Source organism: Carettochelys insculpta, chromosome 5 (assembly GCF_033958435.1).
Source record: "Carettochelys insculpta isolate YL-2023 chromosome 5, ASM3395843v1, whole genome shotgun sequence".
Classification (NCBI taxonomy): Eukaryota; Metazoa; Chordata; order Testudines; family Carettochelyidae; genus Carettochelys; species Carettochelys insculpta.
In genome coordinates, this window is record NC_134141.1 from 46,710,025 (window position 1) to 46,730,093 (window position 20,069).

Below are 20,069 nucleotides of genomic sequence, written 5' to 3' on the forward strand. Positions count from 1 at the left end.
AAAAGGGCATGTTTTAACATGAAAGTCATACTGAATACTTTATATTTAAAATGCTTTAAGGAGTTTTGCCATTTTTTCTGTATCTTTAATAAGAGGTTAAAAGGACCTGTAAGGGCATATTTGCCAGCATAGCAGGCAGAGGACTCAAAGTACTAAGTAGGCTGATGTCTTTCTACATCAAAGCCCAAATCCTGTTTAATGCTGGACAGAGATAGAGTCATGTTTACATCTTTGACTCTTTACGCCCATTGATTCGATGTAAATTAATAAAATAGGCTTCCACTCTGACTTTAACTTACAGATACTGAAAGCAAATTATATTCCAATCCTGCAAACATGTGAGTGTGCAAAACACTTTACTGTCATCGGACAACTTAACACACAAAGTTATGGGCACAGTTATGTGTTTGCTGGACCTGAGCCTTAGACTGTAACATCTACTCTACTTCTTAATGTCACAACCACCTCTAGAAATTATGTTATAAGTGACACAAGATGGTAGGTTAACAGCTAATGGTTTATATTGCACCAGGTAATTTCAGCCAAGTCAGCATTACATTTAAAACCATACCCTTGGCATACACGTGGCTGTAAAACAAATATAATGAAAAGATCCGTGACACATATTACCACATATAAAAACTAATACATATTTTAAAAAGGACAGAAACAGATTTTTGAAAAATCAGATCCAAAGAGCTCTAACCTACTGACATTTGATCTTTGTTTTATTCTTACAAATGGAAAAAGGCCATTCAAGCCAAATGAAATAGCAATTCATTTAATTTCCTCTAGATGTCTTGCACGTTTACATGAGCACCCTTCTAATGCTGGCACTCAGAAGGTAAAGTATGCCTATGCAAAGCAAACCTTGAAATATTAAGCAAGGATACAATTGTGTTCCTTTGAAACCAAAGTGAGTTAGGATTGCTTTTGACTTTAGCAGAAGCAGTGTTTAAGCAAGTGTGATTCTAATTTCTCATCCACACATCCACAGTTTTTTATGTCTTATCTAAGAATCTAAACCTGTTCCCAGCTGCAGATACACACACAGAACTGGAAATATAACTGCAAAAAAATCCCAAACCACGTGTCTACTGCATTAGTTGAGGGTTTGGACCATAAGGGAGATTACACAGTCTCCAACTCTGCATATGACACTTCTTAGTGGAAACTCTAAGCAGGATTGCACAGTGAGACATCATGAAGAGACAGGATTTGTGGCAGAAAGGCCATTGTGTCTGTGAACAGTGTGGACCCCTGGAAATATTTCCCATTTGAGGATACAGAGAGATTCAGATAGCAGCTCTACCTCCTGCTCATAAACTATGGAATGGCCACAGCATGGCTTTAGAATGCTCTAAGGCCTGGTCTACAAGGAGAGAACAAATAATTTGTTGATCCCAGATACACAATTCTAGCTGTGCCATTAGTGTGGAGTACTAGAGTTGACAGCTGCGCCCACAGAGATCAATGCAGGCCCAGCAAAATCGAACTCTGGAGGACTGATGGCAGCATGTCAAATGTATTGTAAATATAAACATACCCTAAGAGTCCACAGAAGGGTGCACTTACCAATGCAGCGGGACCCATCTGTAGATGCGACATAGCCACGTGGACAAATGCAAAAATAGCTTCCCACGGTGTTAGAACATTCACCACCTTCGCAGATTCCTGAAGTGATGCTGCATTCATCTATATCTAGTTGAAGAAGAAAGAAGCATCTGATTAACATGATATTTGCATGAAATGCTTTTCAAAGGAGAGATTTTTAAATAAAGGGAATTACATTCAGTTAGCTTGCAGCTCAGATTTAACAACCTATTGCAGTGGTTCAGAAGCCAGGGTGAGTGGAGCACTTGTGGACCGAAGAGCACTTGCTGGTGGTCTGTTTAAAGCTGGCTCATCACACAGTGCCAGATTTCCTTGTTAGTTCCGCGCCAACCTAAATCCTAATGCTAGCACAGTCTGGATGCTGTTCTAACTTACATCAGCTATCCGTGGTCACTTTGAGACCATAAAACACATGAGCATAGTGGAGAGGCAGCACCATTCAGTCAGACCCCATGCATTCCCTCTGCTCTGGGGCTGACTGTGGGCTAGCAGAAGAGGGGCCAAGTTTGATGGCTCTGCACCTGCAAGTGCTTTCACACACCGTGAGACTTCACAGCTATCCAGATTCAGCTGCTTTCCTGCTGCTCTGTGAACCTCAAATATTTCAAAACTATACTGTAGTCTTTAGAGTATAGACTCCTGTCATAGAACGAACTGGTATTTACACAAACATCCCCACTGAAAGCAACAGTCTCATCTCTGTATTCGGGTTTGCACATAAACCCGTGTGAACTGAGATGCCACCAAGTCGACAGAACAAGTTTTGACCAGAGAAAAACCTGTGGAGTGATGGTGGCACTGGGTACCATAACTGAGAGCAGTGGCTAGAGACCAAAAACACACACATATGCACACACGCACGCACGCACGCTTTGAATGCCCCTGAGGCTGCTGCCCACATAGCGGGGAGAAGACAGTCTGATTGTAATTCTGAGAGGTATGTGGCAGAGGTAAGTAGGTCTGAATGGAGGAAATACTTTGGGATCAGATAAGTAAAGATGGCATCATAATGCACAAGTAGAAGGGGTAGTTTCTAGTACCAGGCATTTCCTAAGTTTTGAGTGCCTTTCTTTGCAACTTTAGCATTTTTTTCTGATGGTGGTGGTGGTAGTGATTTTGTGTTTTGTTGTTGTTTCGTAATTCTAGTTCCATGCTATTTTTTTATGTTGACCTCGGTTTATTAGAGCTCAGAGTAACTCTCAGTATAACCTACAGTCAAATTTAAAGTTGCCATGTTTCAGGGTTTGTAATAAACTTGAAACCTGGCTCACGTTAAACCTGGGATGAATTCTGAACAAGCTTGGGCCAAGTTTCCAACAAACTCGAGCTGAGTTATGTTTTCCAGTTGAAAGCATATGAAACTCTGTGGTTTTTGCACCACCCAAAGCCTGGAAAACGTTGGTGTTTTTGGCTCAGTCAGTATTTACGTTCTTGGTTGAAAAGTGACATTAAGGGAGTTTTACTCCATAAAACCAACCAAAAAAAGGTCAAATTTTCAAACTTTTGGGCCCAGATCATTTCTCTCTGTAACAGAAGCTATGAAGAAAGGATTCTCAGGGAGGATCACTTTGCAGAGGTCCCTTGATTCAGTCACTTCAGAACTAGGGATTTTTTACTCACACAAGAGAAAGTCATGGGAACCAGGCCCAAATGTGGCAGATCTACAGGGATCATCCACACTGCCTCTGCAATAGCTCTGAAACAAGCATTACCTCTGTTTTTTTCAATCATGGCTGTCCCAAGAGACATGGGGGGAGGAGTAACATGTCAAAAAGAACAGAGCTCTGGCCTGTGCTGTCTCCTTTAGGGAAACACAGTTGTGGGCCCAATGAGTGAAAAATGTGCATCTTTTTCCTGCCCCCCCTGCCCTGCAACTCTATCCAGTCTTCAATCTCACCACCGTACAGACTGGAGACCAATAAAGAGTACCCATGCAATGAAGGGAAGGTGGGGACAAAGTCACAGGGATGACCGCACACTAGATGGAGATACCAAAGGAATCTTCCATGCATGAGTGTGGATCTAGAGATGTTTCTCAACCACAGACAGAGCCAGTCTTATGGGACAGCGAGCCAGGCAGTAGCCCAAGGCCACCACATTCAAAAAGCCGGTCCAGCATGTTGGGCTCCCTTGCTGTCTCGGTAGCCAGCTTTTTCCTGCGCTGCACACTCCTGAGTGGGCACTCCACTCCTGGGCTGGCCCCTGCTGCGTTGCCTGTTCTCCCAGGCTGCCCCTTGCCACACTGCCTGCACTCTGATCCCAGGTGGGTGCTCTGCTTCCAGGCTGGCCCCTGCCGCGCTGCATGCACTCCTGGGCTGGCCCCTGCCACACTACCTATGCTCCTGGACCAGCCCCCACCATGCTGCCTGAGCTCTGGGAAGTAGGGGAACAACTGGACCAAATATTTTTAGTATTTTTTTATTTTAAATAATATATTGCATCGTCTTTTGTCTTTGCATAAGACTCAACACACTGAGGGACTATAGAACGAAACCAGCTAGGTAAATTATTACTAATGAATAAATAAAAATAATGAATTCTAATCCATTTGGTATATCACTCACAGTATTTGCCAAATAGAAAAAAAGAATATCACAACAGGAAGAATCTTCAAGCTTTGAAAGAACACTAAGAGCAAAGAAGATTTATTAAACATCTTTTCCTTTCTTGCTTACTGTTTTCTCTTAGCTTTTCTATACCAATGAGAAGATTTACCTGGTGTTGCTTGGGTTCTTAACTCAAATAAGTTTGTTTTACTCCATGTAAATCATTGTTCTGGGATGGGGCTAGGATGAAGGGTTCAGTATGCAGGCTTCCCTGGTGAAAGAGGACAACCCCAGCCTGCTCTAAGCACAATATTCTGGGGTTAGGGGAGAAGCACCTGTCCGTGACTGCTGTAACTGGCACAGATAGGGGAGGGGTGCACATCCCTCAGCTGAGGGACAGACTGACAGATACACAAATACAAATGCTCTCAAATATATAGTAGATACCTTAGTACTGTCTTCTATTTTAACAAAGTGTCCAACCTGCAGTGCCAAGTTTTAACTGGCATTTTATAATGAATACGATGCCCACAATTTATAGGGATTTAGCCACTTTGTAAGAAAAACAACCATTTTTGCCAGATCAAAACATTCTAAGAAATAATGGTTTCACTTGTGACATCATAGTTAACCACCACAGAGGTTTCAGAAACCCAAAGGGTGGTCTAAATCCAAACCAAGTAATTTTCCTAGGAAACCTACAAAATCTTGTTTGAATGTACTACATTACAACCAAATATATGATGTGGCAAATGGGTTACCATCCTTTTTAATCTCACGAAATGAAACCATGTGTGTAAATCACAGCAGAGATTACACCTGTTGCATGCGCTGCCTTCATATCTTTCATACAGTGCATTTCTATCACAACTGTTAACTGATTTAAAAAGAGTGATAATCCTCTCTATACAAAGAAAGCTTAAGGAACCATGCCACAAAGACAGAGAGAAGGGAAAACTGGCAAAGAAAGCTACCCATGAGGATCTTTGCCATTTTTCCTGACTAGAGTTCCTCTTGTGTTAGCAGTTTCATCAGAGATGTCACAGATGTCATGAGCTCTCTTTTTTCAAACCTTTATGCACTCCCTCTACATAAGGGTTCCAGCACAATGGCAGTGTGATGTGAGGAAAATTACACAGTCCGCTACTGTTACTGTGCTGGTTCTGCAAATAGTTACAAGACTTCCCTGTCCAGCACGTTCTGTCTAGCACCATTCACAGACACTTCCAACCCTGCAGAAGTCTTGTGAGGGACTTTTTTTCTTTAAACCATTTGCTTATTAGGTGGAAAAATTGGATGCAATAATTTGAACTACGTGTACAATGTTGCTATCTTAAAATTGCAGGCAGTTTTTACTTCAGGATAGGATTTGCACCATTGCCCCATGAGAAGAACAGGAGACGAATGGCCAGATACTTCTGTTTTATCATTCCCCTACTCTCAGACCACACAAGATGCTCTGCTGTGCCAGTCTGCTGGAGTGAGTGAAGACTGGGCAAGCAGCTGGAAGACTGGGAGCAAACTGCGCATCATTCACCTCATTTGGACCCATGCAGATCCCCTAGAAAAGCTCTTAGTCTAGGGCTATGTTATCTTTTCTACAGCACACCCAACACTGAATGCCAGGCCTCTTGAAAGTAGAATCATAAGGTTGGAAGGCACCTCCGAAGGTCACTGAGTCCAACTCCTTGCAGGCCCAATCCCAACTAAATCATCCCAGCCAGGGCTTTGTCGAGCTGTGCCTTAAAAACCTCTAGGGATGGAGATTTCACCACCTGCCTAGGTAACCCATTACAAGCTCCACCACCCTCCCACTGAAATACTTGTTTCTGATATCCTACCACACTGCAACTTGAGACCATTACTCCTCATTCTGTCATCTGTCACCAATGAGAGCACCCTCTCTCCCTCCTCTTTGAAAGTGCTCCCCATTCAGGTAGTTGAAGGCTATTATCAAATTGCCCCTCACTCTTCTTTTCTGTAGACTAAATAAGCCTAAATCCCTCAGACTGTCCTCATAAGTCACATGCTCCAGCCCCATAGTCATTTTTGGCACCCTCTGCTGGACTCTCCCCAGTGCATCCACATCCATTCTGTAATGGCAGGGGGCAGATTTAGATGTAATACTCCAGATGTGGACTCACCAATGCAGAATAAAGGGAAATAATCAATCACTTCCTTGGATCTACTGGAAATGCTCCTACTAATGCATCACAATATGCTGTTAGCCTACCTGGGCACATTGTTGACTCATATCCAGCTTCTCATTCACTATAATACCCAGGTACTTTTCTGCAGAACTGCTGCTTGACTAACTGGTCCCCACGCTGTAGCAGCGCCTGGGATTATTTCATCCCAAGTGCAGGACTCTGAACTTGTCCTTGCTGAACCTCATCAGATTTCTTTTGGCTCAATCCTCCAATTTGTTTAGGCCCTATCCTTATCCTCCAGCCCATCTACCTCTCCCCCAGCTTAGTGTCATCCACAAACTTGCTGAGGGTGCAAGTCATCTCCTCATCCTAGTCACTAATAAAGATATTGAACAAAATGAACCCTAGAACAGACCCTTAGGGCACTCCACTTGATACCAGTTGCCAACCAGACCTTCAAGCCATGGACCATTTTCTGTTGAACCCAGGAAATTCCCTGATTCTAGCATGTTTTGAAAAATGTGCCCTGCAGCCTTTTCCATGGGTAGGGAAAACCCTACCCTCGTGACCAAACCATGTACCAGGAGCACTTGCAGAAAATTCTGAGATTGATTCCATGCACTGGAGACCCAACACATATTTTTACCAGCACCTGTTAAGTGCATTTTCTTGCCACTAGTTCTGAACCACACTCATTTTCCCCATTCCTGTGCACTGACATACTCGTGACTAGGTCTCAGCACTGGCTGGAAATTTTGAGATTTCATTTCAGAAGGATCAGTAGACTTGTTGGCTGGAGGAGCTGCAGTGTTCACAATAAAGCAAACATATATTAAGGCTCTGGGGGGAAATGCATTGTAATTTTTTTATAAGAGGACAGTGCCATAAACACAAAAGAAGTCTAAAGCCTGAGTGCCTGCCCTTGTGATGTTGCATCTAAGAAGATAAAACTGAGCAATCTCCATTAAGAACTAGCTCTAAATGCATGGAGCAAATATCCCAGCTGCAGGTATTAATAGGGTATCTGTCTGCCAAAGAAAATAACCTGGCCACTTGTCAGCCAGAATTCATGGCTTTTTATTGTAAAGCTTACAGTAGGCAGGATATGATGAATATTTTGGCAAACTTCTGAGAAAAGGGTCTCAGAAATGGCTGCTGTGGAAGTGTTTTAGTTACATTCTAACCATGTCCAACGAAGTGTCAAGTTTGAATTTAACACACACAGTGTAATGAATCGATACGCTCTCTCAGGAAGGAAAAACAGAAACAGAACTCTACTCTTTAAGAGGCTGTTTAGGTTTTTGTATCAAATTTAATCAAGAGAGTTACACTTTGGCATTTAAGCCTGTCCCTTCAGTGTGGGTGGTGCAGGATCCTAGTGTACTGGGGAAGTGCAAACCACTACATTCCTTCAAGGGATGATGGATATTTCCATTCACAAGAGAGTAATTAAGGAAATATAGGAACTATGCCCTAAGTGCAAGCATGGTAATTCTGCCAAACATTTACACAGTACACCCAGCAAGCAGTGGGCAAACTTACCCCACCTGCCTCTTGCCCCTTACTGAGAAGAATCCAGGTTTCAAAAAGTACATTTTACTCAGGACCCAAAAAATCTGACTCCACCAGCACTAGCAGATGAGACAAATGCATCCCAATCTTAAAAAAGGGTTGTGTATAAACTGGAAGTCTTCAAAACAAACACAACTTTAGTCCTCATAAAATGCTTAGTGTAGATCAATAAGATTATACCAAAGGAGGGTTTTTGTCTAGTTACAGTACCAGGCCAGCACTCAGGATATCCTAGCTCTTCCACAGACTAGCTACATCCCTTTTGGACAAGCCACTTATTGTCCCTCTGCCTGTTTATTTTCCTGTAAAGCAAGGATGATAACAAATCTTCCATACTTTACACGTGCAATGCAATGATATATTTGTAAATGTTCATGAGAGACTCATAGACACATGTTGCTGGCAGCAGGGATTGAGCCTACCACCTTAGAGTCTAAAGCCACATAAGGCTACTGCATGAGCTACAAGCCAACCAGCTCTCAGCTAAGGCTGTAGAGCAGAGTTCACTCTCCTTTGTCAGTGGTCTCAGTTCCTCTAGAGTTACACTCAGATACTACAAAAAGACAATAAAAATGATTAATGTGCTACATAAATGTTATGTGGCAAATCCACCCAAAGAGGTGTCCAAACTACATATACAATGTAGGTACATGTAAGCACACACAGCTCATTAAATATGCAAACTGGTAATTATCAGTTGATTATACCCTGTAACCCTTCTGCAGGGAAAACTTCCATTTACCTCAAAGTTAGTTCTACTCCAGTAAGAACTGCTAGCTCCGGCCTCCCAAAGTACTTGAAATATGGAAGGTAGATCTTTTACCAATCTTTCAGAAGAGAAAATTAGGAAAATAATAGTCTAGCAATGGAAATATAGATTAAGATAGAAAAAGCATGACATGAACAGCTAGGCTATGTCTATACTTGCCCCATACTTCGAAGGGGGCATGGTAATCATGGTGATGGGTGATTACTAATGAAGTGCTGCGATGCATATGTAGCACTTCCTTAGGCTAATTCTCCCCTGCAGCAACTTTGAAGTGTTAAACTTCGAAGTGCTGGCATGCCGTGTAGCTGCGGGCACTTAGAAGTCAACGGGGTCCATTGTTTTAATGTGACTTTTTATTTAAAATGCTATACAAAACTGATCTCACTACTGAGTATTCTATCAATTCCCTTCTCTTCCCTTTGTATAGGAGGCCAGATCAAACATTACTTGCTGATTTAAAAAGGGCAAAGCCTACAATCCTGGGGAATACAAGCACTTTGAAGTAGTGCTTTAAAGTTCCTGCAGCTACACACATGCGGTTTGACACTTCGAAGTTGCCGTGGGGGAGAATTAGCCTAAGAAGCCTATGCATCGCAGCACATTAGTAATCTCCTTGATTACCCTGCCCCCTTCGAAGTATTGGGCAAGTGTAGATGTACCCTTATTTACTCAAAATATTGCAGCAAGATAAAATTAAAAATATACAGAAATATACAGGTGAATGTTTAAGGCCAAAGGATATAGCAGAGAATCTGGACTCACACTCTCATACATGTAGCACTTAGTATTTTTAAAAAGGTTTGAACAGTTAATCTCACATTCCCACCACTCCCATTGAAAACTAGAGTTCTGCATGGGTAAGGATTATAGGCTTTGTCCTTTTTAAATCAGTAAGTAATGTTTGATCTGGCCTTCCATACAGAGGGAGGAGAAGGGAGTTGGTAGAGTACTCAGTAGTGAGATCAGTATTGTATAACATTTTAAATAAAAAAGTCACAGTAAAACAATGGACCCTGTAAAAACCCAATCCTCCTTTTAAACACACATCTTCACAGACATTTCCTCACAGAGTCAGTTCCAGATGTCCTTCCCTGTGGCCAAAACATGCAAACACTTGCATGATCAGTTTTGTTAACTTCAGGTGTAATTATCTGCAGGACTACACACTCTGCTTTCACTCAATTAGAATCCCATCGAGGCCAAAGGAATTTTAACCAAGCAATGACTGAGCAAAAACTGAGGTTCCCCTGCATCAATCTGATCCTTCCCACGACTTAAACTATGGCTATAACTGTACTCCATCACCATTGATGGCACATGGGACATTTGTAGCTACATGCCGCAGCAAAAAAGCAGGTTGCATGCACATGGCAGTGTGTATCTAAAGGAGTCAGTTAAAGGGTCTGGAAGTAGAGGAAGGAAGCTGGCAATGCCTTTCCCCACAAGAGGATTTTTTTCCCCTGGGCTGAGAAAAAGCTCTGGCAGTAAGACACTCCATGGTTTTAAAAAGGAAAAAAAAAAAACAAAAAACATGCTTGGAGAAGCAGGTACAGATTCTGAGGGTTCAGAGTGTACTCTACTCTCCCAAGGAGAGCTGCATCACCTACACTGCTATTTATACCCATGCTGGGGGAGGTGTCATATAGTGTATGTACTCTTCATGCTGCTGAAAAAAGCATGCCGTGTAAATACACCTTCTCTGTCTCCCCTAATACACCAAGGAGCCATGCGAATCCCTCCACCCACTTTCCCCCACAGAGCTTATTTAGGAAGATAATGTAAAGATGGGGCTATAGGTTTTCTTCTGCATTAGCCTTTCTTCCCCCTTATGTATGCTGCAGCCAGAGCCAGCACCTAGCTGGGGACAGAGAAAATGCAGAGGGAAACCACAACTGATTCCTTTTTTCCTCCTTGTGGATGATGATGGGTAGGATGAAGCTGGACAAAGGGAGATTTCCTTTCAAAATGCCCTTCCTTAGGGATGATCTGGGCCAAAATCAAAATCTCAGGCCTTGGCCCAGTATTAATCAACACAGATCTTACAGTGCCTTTGAAGGAAATGAAAAACTAAAAAGATGCATTATAGTCCCAAAACACAGGCTAAGTGGATGCTATGGCTCTGGCAAGTAAAATAATTTCAAAAGACTGTCTTGACTACATATAGGACATTTACTATACTATTTCCTTACCCTCTGGTGATCATTTTACTCAGCTGAAAACATAAATCAGTCAGTTTTAAATTTCAATGCTCTAAGAAAATGTTTGCACCTGCATCAGTTTTTGTGGATGAAAGTTGGAGACAGCATGACGTTATGCCTTTTACTGAACCAAAAACAACAAACAACCATCCTTAGCTAATTGATTCTGTCAAAACATAAATGCTGGACCAGTAATTGATCCTGCATCAAACAATATCTTAATAGAAATATCAACTCTTTGTAATGTTCATATTGCACTAAATTAATGTGTGTAGCTTTTTAGTTATTGTTTTAGGATGTCTGGTGTCAGGAAATAATGACGACTTTTCCGACAGTAAACTACTGTTCTCTGAGGTGCGTTGTCCACACAGACTCCACTGTTGGTGCACATGCACACCGTGTGTGTGAGATTTGAATTCTCTGAGTGTCTGTTGGCACTTCACACAACCTTGTCCCTTTCACTGCCTGTAGCCAACTCACACCCTTTCCTCTCCCATACACAATTTCTTCAATAAAAATACCTGGAGCAGGGCACTGGTCAACAGGGAAAAGGGCAAGACACAGAACTGGTGTGGACAACGTACACCTTGAAGACACACATTTAAAGGAGCGTATGTAATGGTTCTCTCTTCTTTGAGCAATATCTACTTTTGGCTATAAGCAGGTAGTTATTCTGGTGTCAGGATATGGGTAAGAGGAGGCCCACTTAAGGAGGCCCTACAAAAAGTTCACATTCAGCTTGGAAGCTTGCACCATGGAAAAATGTGAGGATTGACCTTCATAAGAAAGGCTGTAGAAGTTGTCTGGGCATTGTTAGAGAGTTAGTGCTAACTTGTCCAGGTGACTCTTTCTTGGCAACGTTACAGCAAGCCTAAATACAGCCTGAGACCAAATTAGATAGCCTTCACATGCCTACCAGTTGACCATTAATCCTTTAAGCAAACATCAAAAAGCAGCGGGGCACACCCAAAATGAAGGGAGCAAGAAGTGGGACTGTTACTGCTGAAAGCTCATACTGCACTGTGGAGATAGTGACTTTCTTCTGTTTGTCTCTATACGTTAGCCTGGTGGAGGGTTTCCCGCTGCAAAGGGGACTGCCCAGTTCACTGAAGTGGAGTAGCTTCTCTCTATGTCAGTCATCCAGCCAGCATCACCAGACAAGTAGTGGCAGGAAGTATTCCAACCACAAGGCTGACTGTTCCTGCAAACACACCTGCTGGACTGCTTTTACCAGCTCAAAGATAACCCAATAAGTGAACTAGTAAAACTTCAAAGTTGAAAACTAGTGACTTTGTCAGCAAAGAACATTGGCATGGTGGATTCTGTCTTGCAGCCACAGGAGATAAAAAGGAACTGAGCATGAGCTACAGTTGGCCCATCTTTTTTACCCCTTGCAATGGGAAGGGAGAAAGCAAGAAAAGTGAAGGGGTGATTCCAACGGCCACTGCTATCCAAAGTAACCTGTTTCTGTATGCATGGGGCACCTGCACTCCAAATGTAGCCCCCTAAACTCACAGCAGGACCTATCACCATCCTGGACAGGTTTTTGTTTAGATCTGTTTGCTCCATATCCCTAAAGGGCCCCATCAGGCATTGGGCTCACAGCCCTGGGCTCAGCAGATGAATGCTCTAACAACTTTGCTATCCTTTCCCCTCCTCTCCCCTCACTTATAAAAAAAGTGAACCATTTATACAAGCAAGATTCCACCCGGAAAAAGGGATGTTTGCTTAACACAGCACAGGAATGACAGAAATGAAATGTAGGAAAATGTCGTCAGATACCCACAGCCACTTGCAGGGCATTTTTTCCCATGCTGCACCACTCCAAATACCCAGAATGCTCCAGGGCTCAGGGAACTTGTGTGTGGCAGCCATAACTCAAGTTTATGGGGTGCCTGTAGGAAGGCGAGGATGCTCAAATTCAAATTTATAAAACCCAGTGTTAAAAAAATCAATTTTAATAAAGTCAATTTTAGCTTGTAGTGTAGGCGTTGTCCATCTCTGTACAATAGCAAACCTCAAGTAACAAGTGCTTTAAACATCACATACCGTTACCTGATTTCAGCTCTTCCGCATACAGACTTAAATGGCCTGCATTCCCTTATTTTGGAGGCAGGGAACCTTTTTCGTACCAGGCCAGCCCCATGCTGGGGGTAGGGGGCACAGAGAGGCTTAGAGCTTCCCCTTGGGTTGGCGATTAGGATTACCAACTTCCCTGACTGGATGCCATTGCTATGAATGGAAATAATGTCTGGTCCAACCAGCTGGGATAGCTGGAAATCTCTAATTGGGAGGGGGCAAAAATGAGGAATTTGGCGGGAGGAAGAGGGTGCAGGCTCTGGTGTGGAGCTTGAGATGAATGGGTTAAATGAGGGAGGGGGCTCATGTAAGTCATCTCCTGGATTCAAAAGCAGACAACATGTCCCTGCAAGCCCTTGGGGGGGCAGGGCAGGAAGCTCCACGCTTTGTCCTTGTCTACAGATGCTGCCCCCACAGCTTCCATTACCTACAGTTCCTGGCCAACGGGAGTTGGGGGTGGCAACTGCAGGTGAGGGTGGCATGCAGAGCTTCCCAAATCACCACAATCCAGCACCTGCAGCTCTTCCAATTATCTGGGAGAATTGTTAATAGCCTTTTTTTAAAAAAAAGTTATTAAAAGGGCTTTGGATGATGAAAGGGGCAAAATGCCAACATGTTTTAATTACTCTCTTTAGAAGCAAGAATATCCTTGAGTCAGTTCTCCTGGCATCAGTAGACTTTATTTGATGCCAGGAACAAACATTACATGTTCGGATTTCTGAGCTACAATCAGCCAATATAAACTCATGTAAGTATTTGTATACACTGGCATCCAGAGCACTAATAAAATGCAACCCCATGCCATGCTGAGCAGGTCATTTGAAAGAAGCATAACCATCTGAAACATCAGGAAAAAAAAACAAACAAGGAAGTGATCAGACTTGCATGAAAAACACAACAAAATAGATGAAACATTGAAACATTGAAATGATACACAATCTGCTTTCCTTTTACGGTTTGATATAATGAAATTCTTTTGGCTTTGTTTTACTCTATTCTGTTGAACTAAAAAAAAGAGCAAACTATTTTGGAGTGAACACTTATCACCTAATTTGCAAGTAGTTATTTTTTGTATTCTTATTGACTCGCTTTAATATTTTTACTACTACGAATAAGTTTACAACATGGTTTCACTAACTGTTTGGATTATGACTTTAAAACAAACCCCAAATGTTTTCCATTACTTAATCACTTTGCACTCCTCCCTCAAGCAAAACTCTGGCTGATAGGTTTGTTGTGTTTCACATCTGTTGCAGTGAGCACAGCACACAACGAAATGACAGGTTTCATGTACTTTCTTTAAAACGTGACCTTATGACACATTACCACATATGTATTACTTTTTTGAACTTGTTCTTTACCATTTGTCAAGAATGAGTTGTTTCCATTTCTTCTGCCTCTTCAATTGCCAGTGAAATTGTATTCAACCTAATCTTAAATGTATTAGAACAAAGAGCAAACAGCTAATATTCTGACTGATAGTGAAGGGGATCCATACCTATTATTGATTCATTGTCTAGTTTAAACTAAAACAGTGGCTGCCAGCAAGATTTGACTTTAGCTACATCTTATCTGTTAGTTAACTTTTTTGTGACTGTCATAGAATGGAGACAGTTAAGAATGAGGACTTGGCAATACAACAAGTCCTCACCTTGGCTAATGGGAAAAGAATTAAACAAGGAGGCATTCTCCGTCTTAACATTCAGGGGTTCAAGGAATGACTGACTATACTCCAGTAAAGGGCTACAGGGACTCAAGAGAAATTTTCCTGGGATTACTTCTCAGCTGCCATGGGCTAGTGTGGAGGTAGGCACCAGAAAAGAAAGCAGGGAGCTCGTTTCTCCTATGCTCTCAGCATTTCCTCTCTGCTGACATTCAAGAAATGTGGAGGGAAGAGATATCAAATTCAAACACAGAGGCAGTTTCTACACAGGCCACTTTCGGCATGGTAATACACAGACCAAAATATGCTAATGAGGTACAGATGCAAATTCCCTGCATCTCATTAGCATAATGTCACATGATTTGGAGTCCAGAACACCGTTCTTCTGGACTCCAAAATGCTGTTTAGAAGTGTGGCCCCCGGGGGGGGTGGGTCTTCCAGAAGGAAGTCCTTCTTCTGGAGGCCCCTTTTTGCCAAAAATTCCCCAAAAGCCTAGTTGATAGCACCTGGAAGCTGGTGTAGAAGAAGGGACAGACAGACCAAACAAAGAACTGGGAAGGGTAAACCAGGACTGGTTGAGTAAGAAGATGGGGACTTGGTGTGGGCAGGGGGAAAAAAACTGGGAATGAGTGGGAGATCAGGACAAGTCCCAAAAGTAATACTAGGAAGCTGGGAATGGAATGAAGTCTGAAAAGCAGATACTGATACTGGGCGGGCAAGGAACCACAAGTAGAAAGGAGACTAGACAGGGACAGATTGAAAGGGACAGACCAGAATGGATCAGGCTTAGTCAAATGAGCAAAAGAGTTTGTGCCCAGCACGCCTCAGAGCCTAGAATGGAACACCAGATTTCTGAGTTTCACCATTCTTTTGCTGTCAGCAGATATCTGTGAAAATCTCTGATGCGTGTTTGTGTGTTACTCCCCTCTTCTGCTGGCCCATACAGAGGACAATAATCTACTTTTGCTATCAATTACCCCACTAGCTCAAAGCAGAGATCAGTGTAAGGAATCTAAAGACTCCAATCCTGATGATGACATATTGATGTCAATATGTTGCCACAAAACAGAACTTATATTTTTCAAAAGTTCTTTGAACTGTAGAAATTGCACACAAAACATTTCTAAAAGGATTAAGGTTTCAAAGACAAGCCCACAACATACAGAAAAGCCGAAGTTAAGACCACATGGGCATCTTTCCTTCACCTTCTCCCTTAGGCACATGCATTATGATAAGGTCATATACGATATTCAGACTACTTTTTGCACAGGAACCCTGCCTCTTCCACTACCACGGAATGGATTTGCTCAGAGGATGAATCTGTGTCTTGTGGTGAAAGAGTTGTCTGTAGGACCCTTCCTCTTTTGGTTGCAGAATTTGGCAGGTATGTAGTAAATGTGGGACCATCAGAAGAGAAGAGAAAGGATAGTCTCTTGGTTAAGATACCTGTGTGCTGCCCTGGAGTTCTGGAGTCTATCCCTGCCTCTGCCACTGAGCTCCTCTGTGATTCCAGGCAAGTCATTTAAGCTAAACTTTTCAGAGGTGGCCATTAACTTGTCTTTCTCAGTTGCTGGGTTTCCGGCCTGATTAGTTTTCTTCTCTTGCTAAAATAGGCACTACCATTTATTCCTTTATTCTCTTTCTAACTTCAGACCACCACAGCATAACTGTTCTCCCTTGCACCTACAATACAGGGGATACTGAACTGAAATTATTAAAACATTAAAGCTATGTCTACACTAGAAGCACCTGTCGACAGAAATCGGAGGGGTAGCCAGGTTAGTGTGGATCTGTAACAGCAACGAAGGGTCCTGTGGCACCTTATAGACTAACAGAAAAGTTTTGAGCATGAGCTTTCGTGAGCACAGACTCACTTCATCAGATGCTGGTCTTGGAAATCTGCAGGGCCAGGTATAAATAAGCCAGAGCAAGGGTGGGGATAACAAGGTTAGCTCAGTCAGTCACCCTTGCTAGTATTCTGTCGATGGATTGCATCTACACGCAACTTGCTCTGTCGACAGCGAACTGCCAGGCTGCACTGCCCTCTGGTGCCAGAAAACAGAATGGCAGCTCTGCAAAGAGGGTTGCCAGGCAACCGCAAGCCCTCTGTGTTGACAGAAGTGTCTACACTGCACGTTTGTCAACACTATTCTGTCCAGCGATTGTTATGCCTCATATTTTTGAGGGATAATACTGTCAAGGAAAATGCAGAGTACTGTCAAGAGAATGCTTTAAGCGTGTGGACGTTCTGAGAGTCATGTCGACAGAATGCCTTTTCTTTCGACAAAATTCTGTAGCATAGACCAAGCCTAAATGCTGAAATAATGTATCATTTAAATAAAATAACCAAGATAAAATCCTCATGCCACAGAGGCCAAAGAAAATTTAGCCATTGATTTCAATGGTGTCAGATTCTTTTGGGGGATTTATTTATTTGTTTTAGCTTCCACGCCATTCTATTGAGCTGGCTTTTGGGAGGTTGAGACCTATACCAACCAACATTCTTGAACACACCCACAATCCTTCCCCACACTTTTTTGTAGACAAGAAAAGGCAAAGCATGGCTTTCAAACCTCTGATCCCAATACTCTGCCTGCTCTCCAGACCTCTGCACATTCCCAGGAAACAACCAACCACAACCTCGTTCATCACCCTGTCCAACTGCTGTTTCACAGCTTCTGTGAAGACAACCATGCTGGTCTACAGTTAGTCTATCCCTGCTGCTCTTCTTGGCCATGGCTGACATTAAGCCTGGCTCTTGCAATCTTGCTGCAGTTTTGATCCAAGCCGTGTCATTTTGCAGTTCAAGACACAAAGCTGTGTCAGAAGGTATGCATAGTTCAGTATGAACATGATAACTTGGCTCTAAGTTCTGACTTCAATCTGTAAGCTCAGGTTTCAAAGGAATGTGGACATTAAGGTGCAGGTTCAGAAACACGAAGTCCACAGGCCCAATCCCAGAGACCTGGGTTTACAATGCACTGTACACATACCCTGCAAGGTTCCTGATATTCCCTGACCCTTGCTTGTTTCTATGATCCAAGAGGAGGCACCCTTTCTCCTTGTGCAAGGGATCTGGAACTCACAGTCTGTTTGCACAGGGACAGCTCAAATACGTACACACAGTTCCTGTTTCTTGTCAGCCACGCTGCTAGGGTCTGGGGAAGAAAAGGCCCTCCTAGCCCCAAATTCAGACACAATGGCAATTCTGTATAGTATGGATTAACAGCTTGTTGAAGGGCTTGGGGATGAAAGTGTACATGAAGCTCTCCCAAAATAATGCATAAGTGTAATGGAATCATGCTAAAAAGCCTTGAGCAAGGAAGTGAAACTACAAAAGAGGAAAACTGGTTATACAGCAAATACTGTCAAATGCATAAAATAAACAGGAAAAATCAGAAGGAATAAAATCATTTAACTTTTGTGTGTTTTGTTTTAGTCTTTTTAACAACAACAGATTTTTGTATAGCCTGGGCACAAAATTTTCATATGGAAATTGGTTTTCCAAAATAAAATTTCACTTTCAATACTGTAGCCTGGTATTTGACTGTAAGCAAAATGTCTGAACTCAGACTGGGATTACTTCATCATTTGGCCACAGACCTCTAGCCACATTTTTTGTTTTTAATACTGAATTGAGTCTAGAAGCTAGAAGCTTCTTAAACTGCCCACAACTGGAAAACCACACGATTACACATTATCTCCTATCAGACTTGAAAGTAAAGTTATCATTGATTTCTAAGAAAGCATTTACTGAAACAAGTAAAGTTCACATGCTCTTGTTTTTTACTCACACAACAATACATTCCCACAAATAAATCTTAAAATAAAATGTATGAGAGTCAGAAGGTAAAAATCAAATCAAGAACTAATTTTATTACTGTGAGTATCTAATGTGTACAAAATACCATTACTATAAAACCAACAGCTCATAAATTACTAGAAAAGCTAATATACTTATCATGAATGCTACATATACTTAACAGTTTTCCACTACATTGATCTGAATCTTCAGATTTTGCCCTTAGCTTATCAACTTGTTAACCAAGTAATAAAATGCTATTTTTAGAATATTGACAGTTTTTGAGTCTCAAATGGATTGGTAAATTAAAGGAAAAATTAAACTCTACTGCACTAAAAGAGTGTTGTCTCCTCTGGAGCTTGTATGTACCCAAGTCCTTCTGTAACAAAATCTATACACAATAGTAATTTCCCAACCCTTTTGCCACATCAGCTGTTACTATGATCAGGAGCTTGATGATATCCAAGAGTGAACAGGAGCAGCCAACAAGAGAGTTTGGTGAAGGAGTTCTCCAGGTGAAGAAGGAATGATTATGTGACCCTCCAGGTAAGTGGTGGTCTGTTGTGGGTGTGTTTGTGTTGGGGGAGGGAGGGAGGAGAATACTTGCTGCTTCCCTGAAAGATTCTGTGTGCTGAGCTTGCTTGTTTGAAGGAAAATGTGCCAAGTCTAGCAGCTTGCCAGGCAAGGCTGAGAGCTCCTTAACCGGGTTGTGATACCCACACCTCTTCACACCCACCAAGCCTTAAGCAGGGGGCAGCCCCATACCTGCTCCCCACCCATCCCCAGGCTCAAACCCTCTCAGCCCCAAACCCACACCCTGCATTCCCAGGTTTAAGCCATCTCAGCCCAAAACTGGCTCCCAGGACTAACCCATCGGTGGTGTTGGCTGGGGAGCCTACACTGGGCAGCCATGTGCACCCAGAGGAAGAAAGGCTAGCATGGAGATATTGCCCTGGTGGGGGTGAGCCGAGCCAAGCCCACTGGATGGGTGTGGCCACTCGGATAGCAGGGTGAGTGAGGGGCTTTCTGTGGCTCCCTACCCTGCTGCCACTGAAATAATGGAACTAAATTCAGTTGGTTTAACAGCTGGATCCCTCCTTCCACTCTGCTGGCCGTTAAACCAATTAAATATAGTTCTACTGTTTCAGTGGCAGCAGGGCTGGGAGCCACAAAGAAATTTTCTTGTGGAATCCCTATTTTCACTTTGCAGAACCCTGGGGTTCTGCAGAATACTATTTGGGAAACACTGAGATAGACTTATGCATAATGCTGGGGAGGAGTCAGTTATCACACAGGGAAGGCTAGGAGAGATGTCCTGGAAGACAAATTTAGGTTGCTAGAAAGAGAATAAAATCCAGGATCTCAATAGTTGGGAAGGCAGAACTGCAGAGTTTCAATGTGTGGATGAGATGATGGTGGAGGGAGGAGGGATTCAGATTTACTGGAAACTGGGGAAACTTTGGGGAAAGGGTAAGCCTATCTGGATGGGCCCCACCTAAACCAAAATAGAACCACACTGCAGGTGCTTAAAATTAAAAAGTTTGTAGAGCAGTTTTTAAAATAAAGGCTGGGGGAAAGTTGACAGGTGCAAAGAAACACGCAGATTGAACAGAAGCATCCCTTAGTGGTGGATAGAAGAGATTCTATACCCTAATAAAAAGGAGAGGATTGAAGCT

General features: G+C 42.6%; 1 protein-coding gene across 1 annotated transcript in view; it reads right to left on the bottom strand.

Annotated features, from left to right (window-relative positions):
• The window catches only part of FBN2 (fibrillin 2), a 314,667-nt gene that overhangs the window by 210,756 nt on the left and 83,842 nt on the right, over positions 1 to 20,069 (bottom strand). Inside the window, exon 8 of the mRNA XM_074995040.1 lies at positions 1,576 to 1,701. Within this exon, the coding sequence (XP_074851141.1) occupies positions 1,576 to 1,701 (126 nt within the window). The remainder of the gene's footprint in view (positions 1 to 1,575; positions 1,702 to 20,069) is intronic.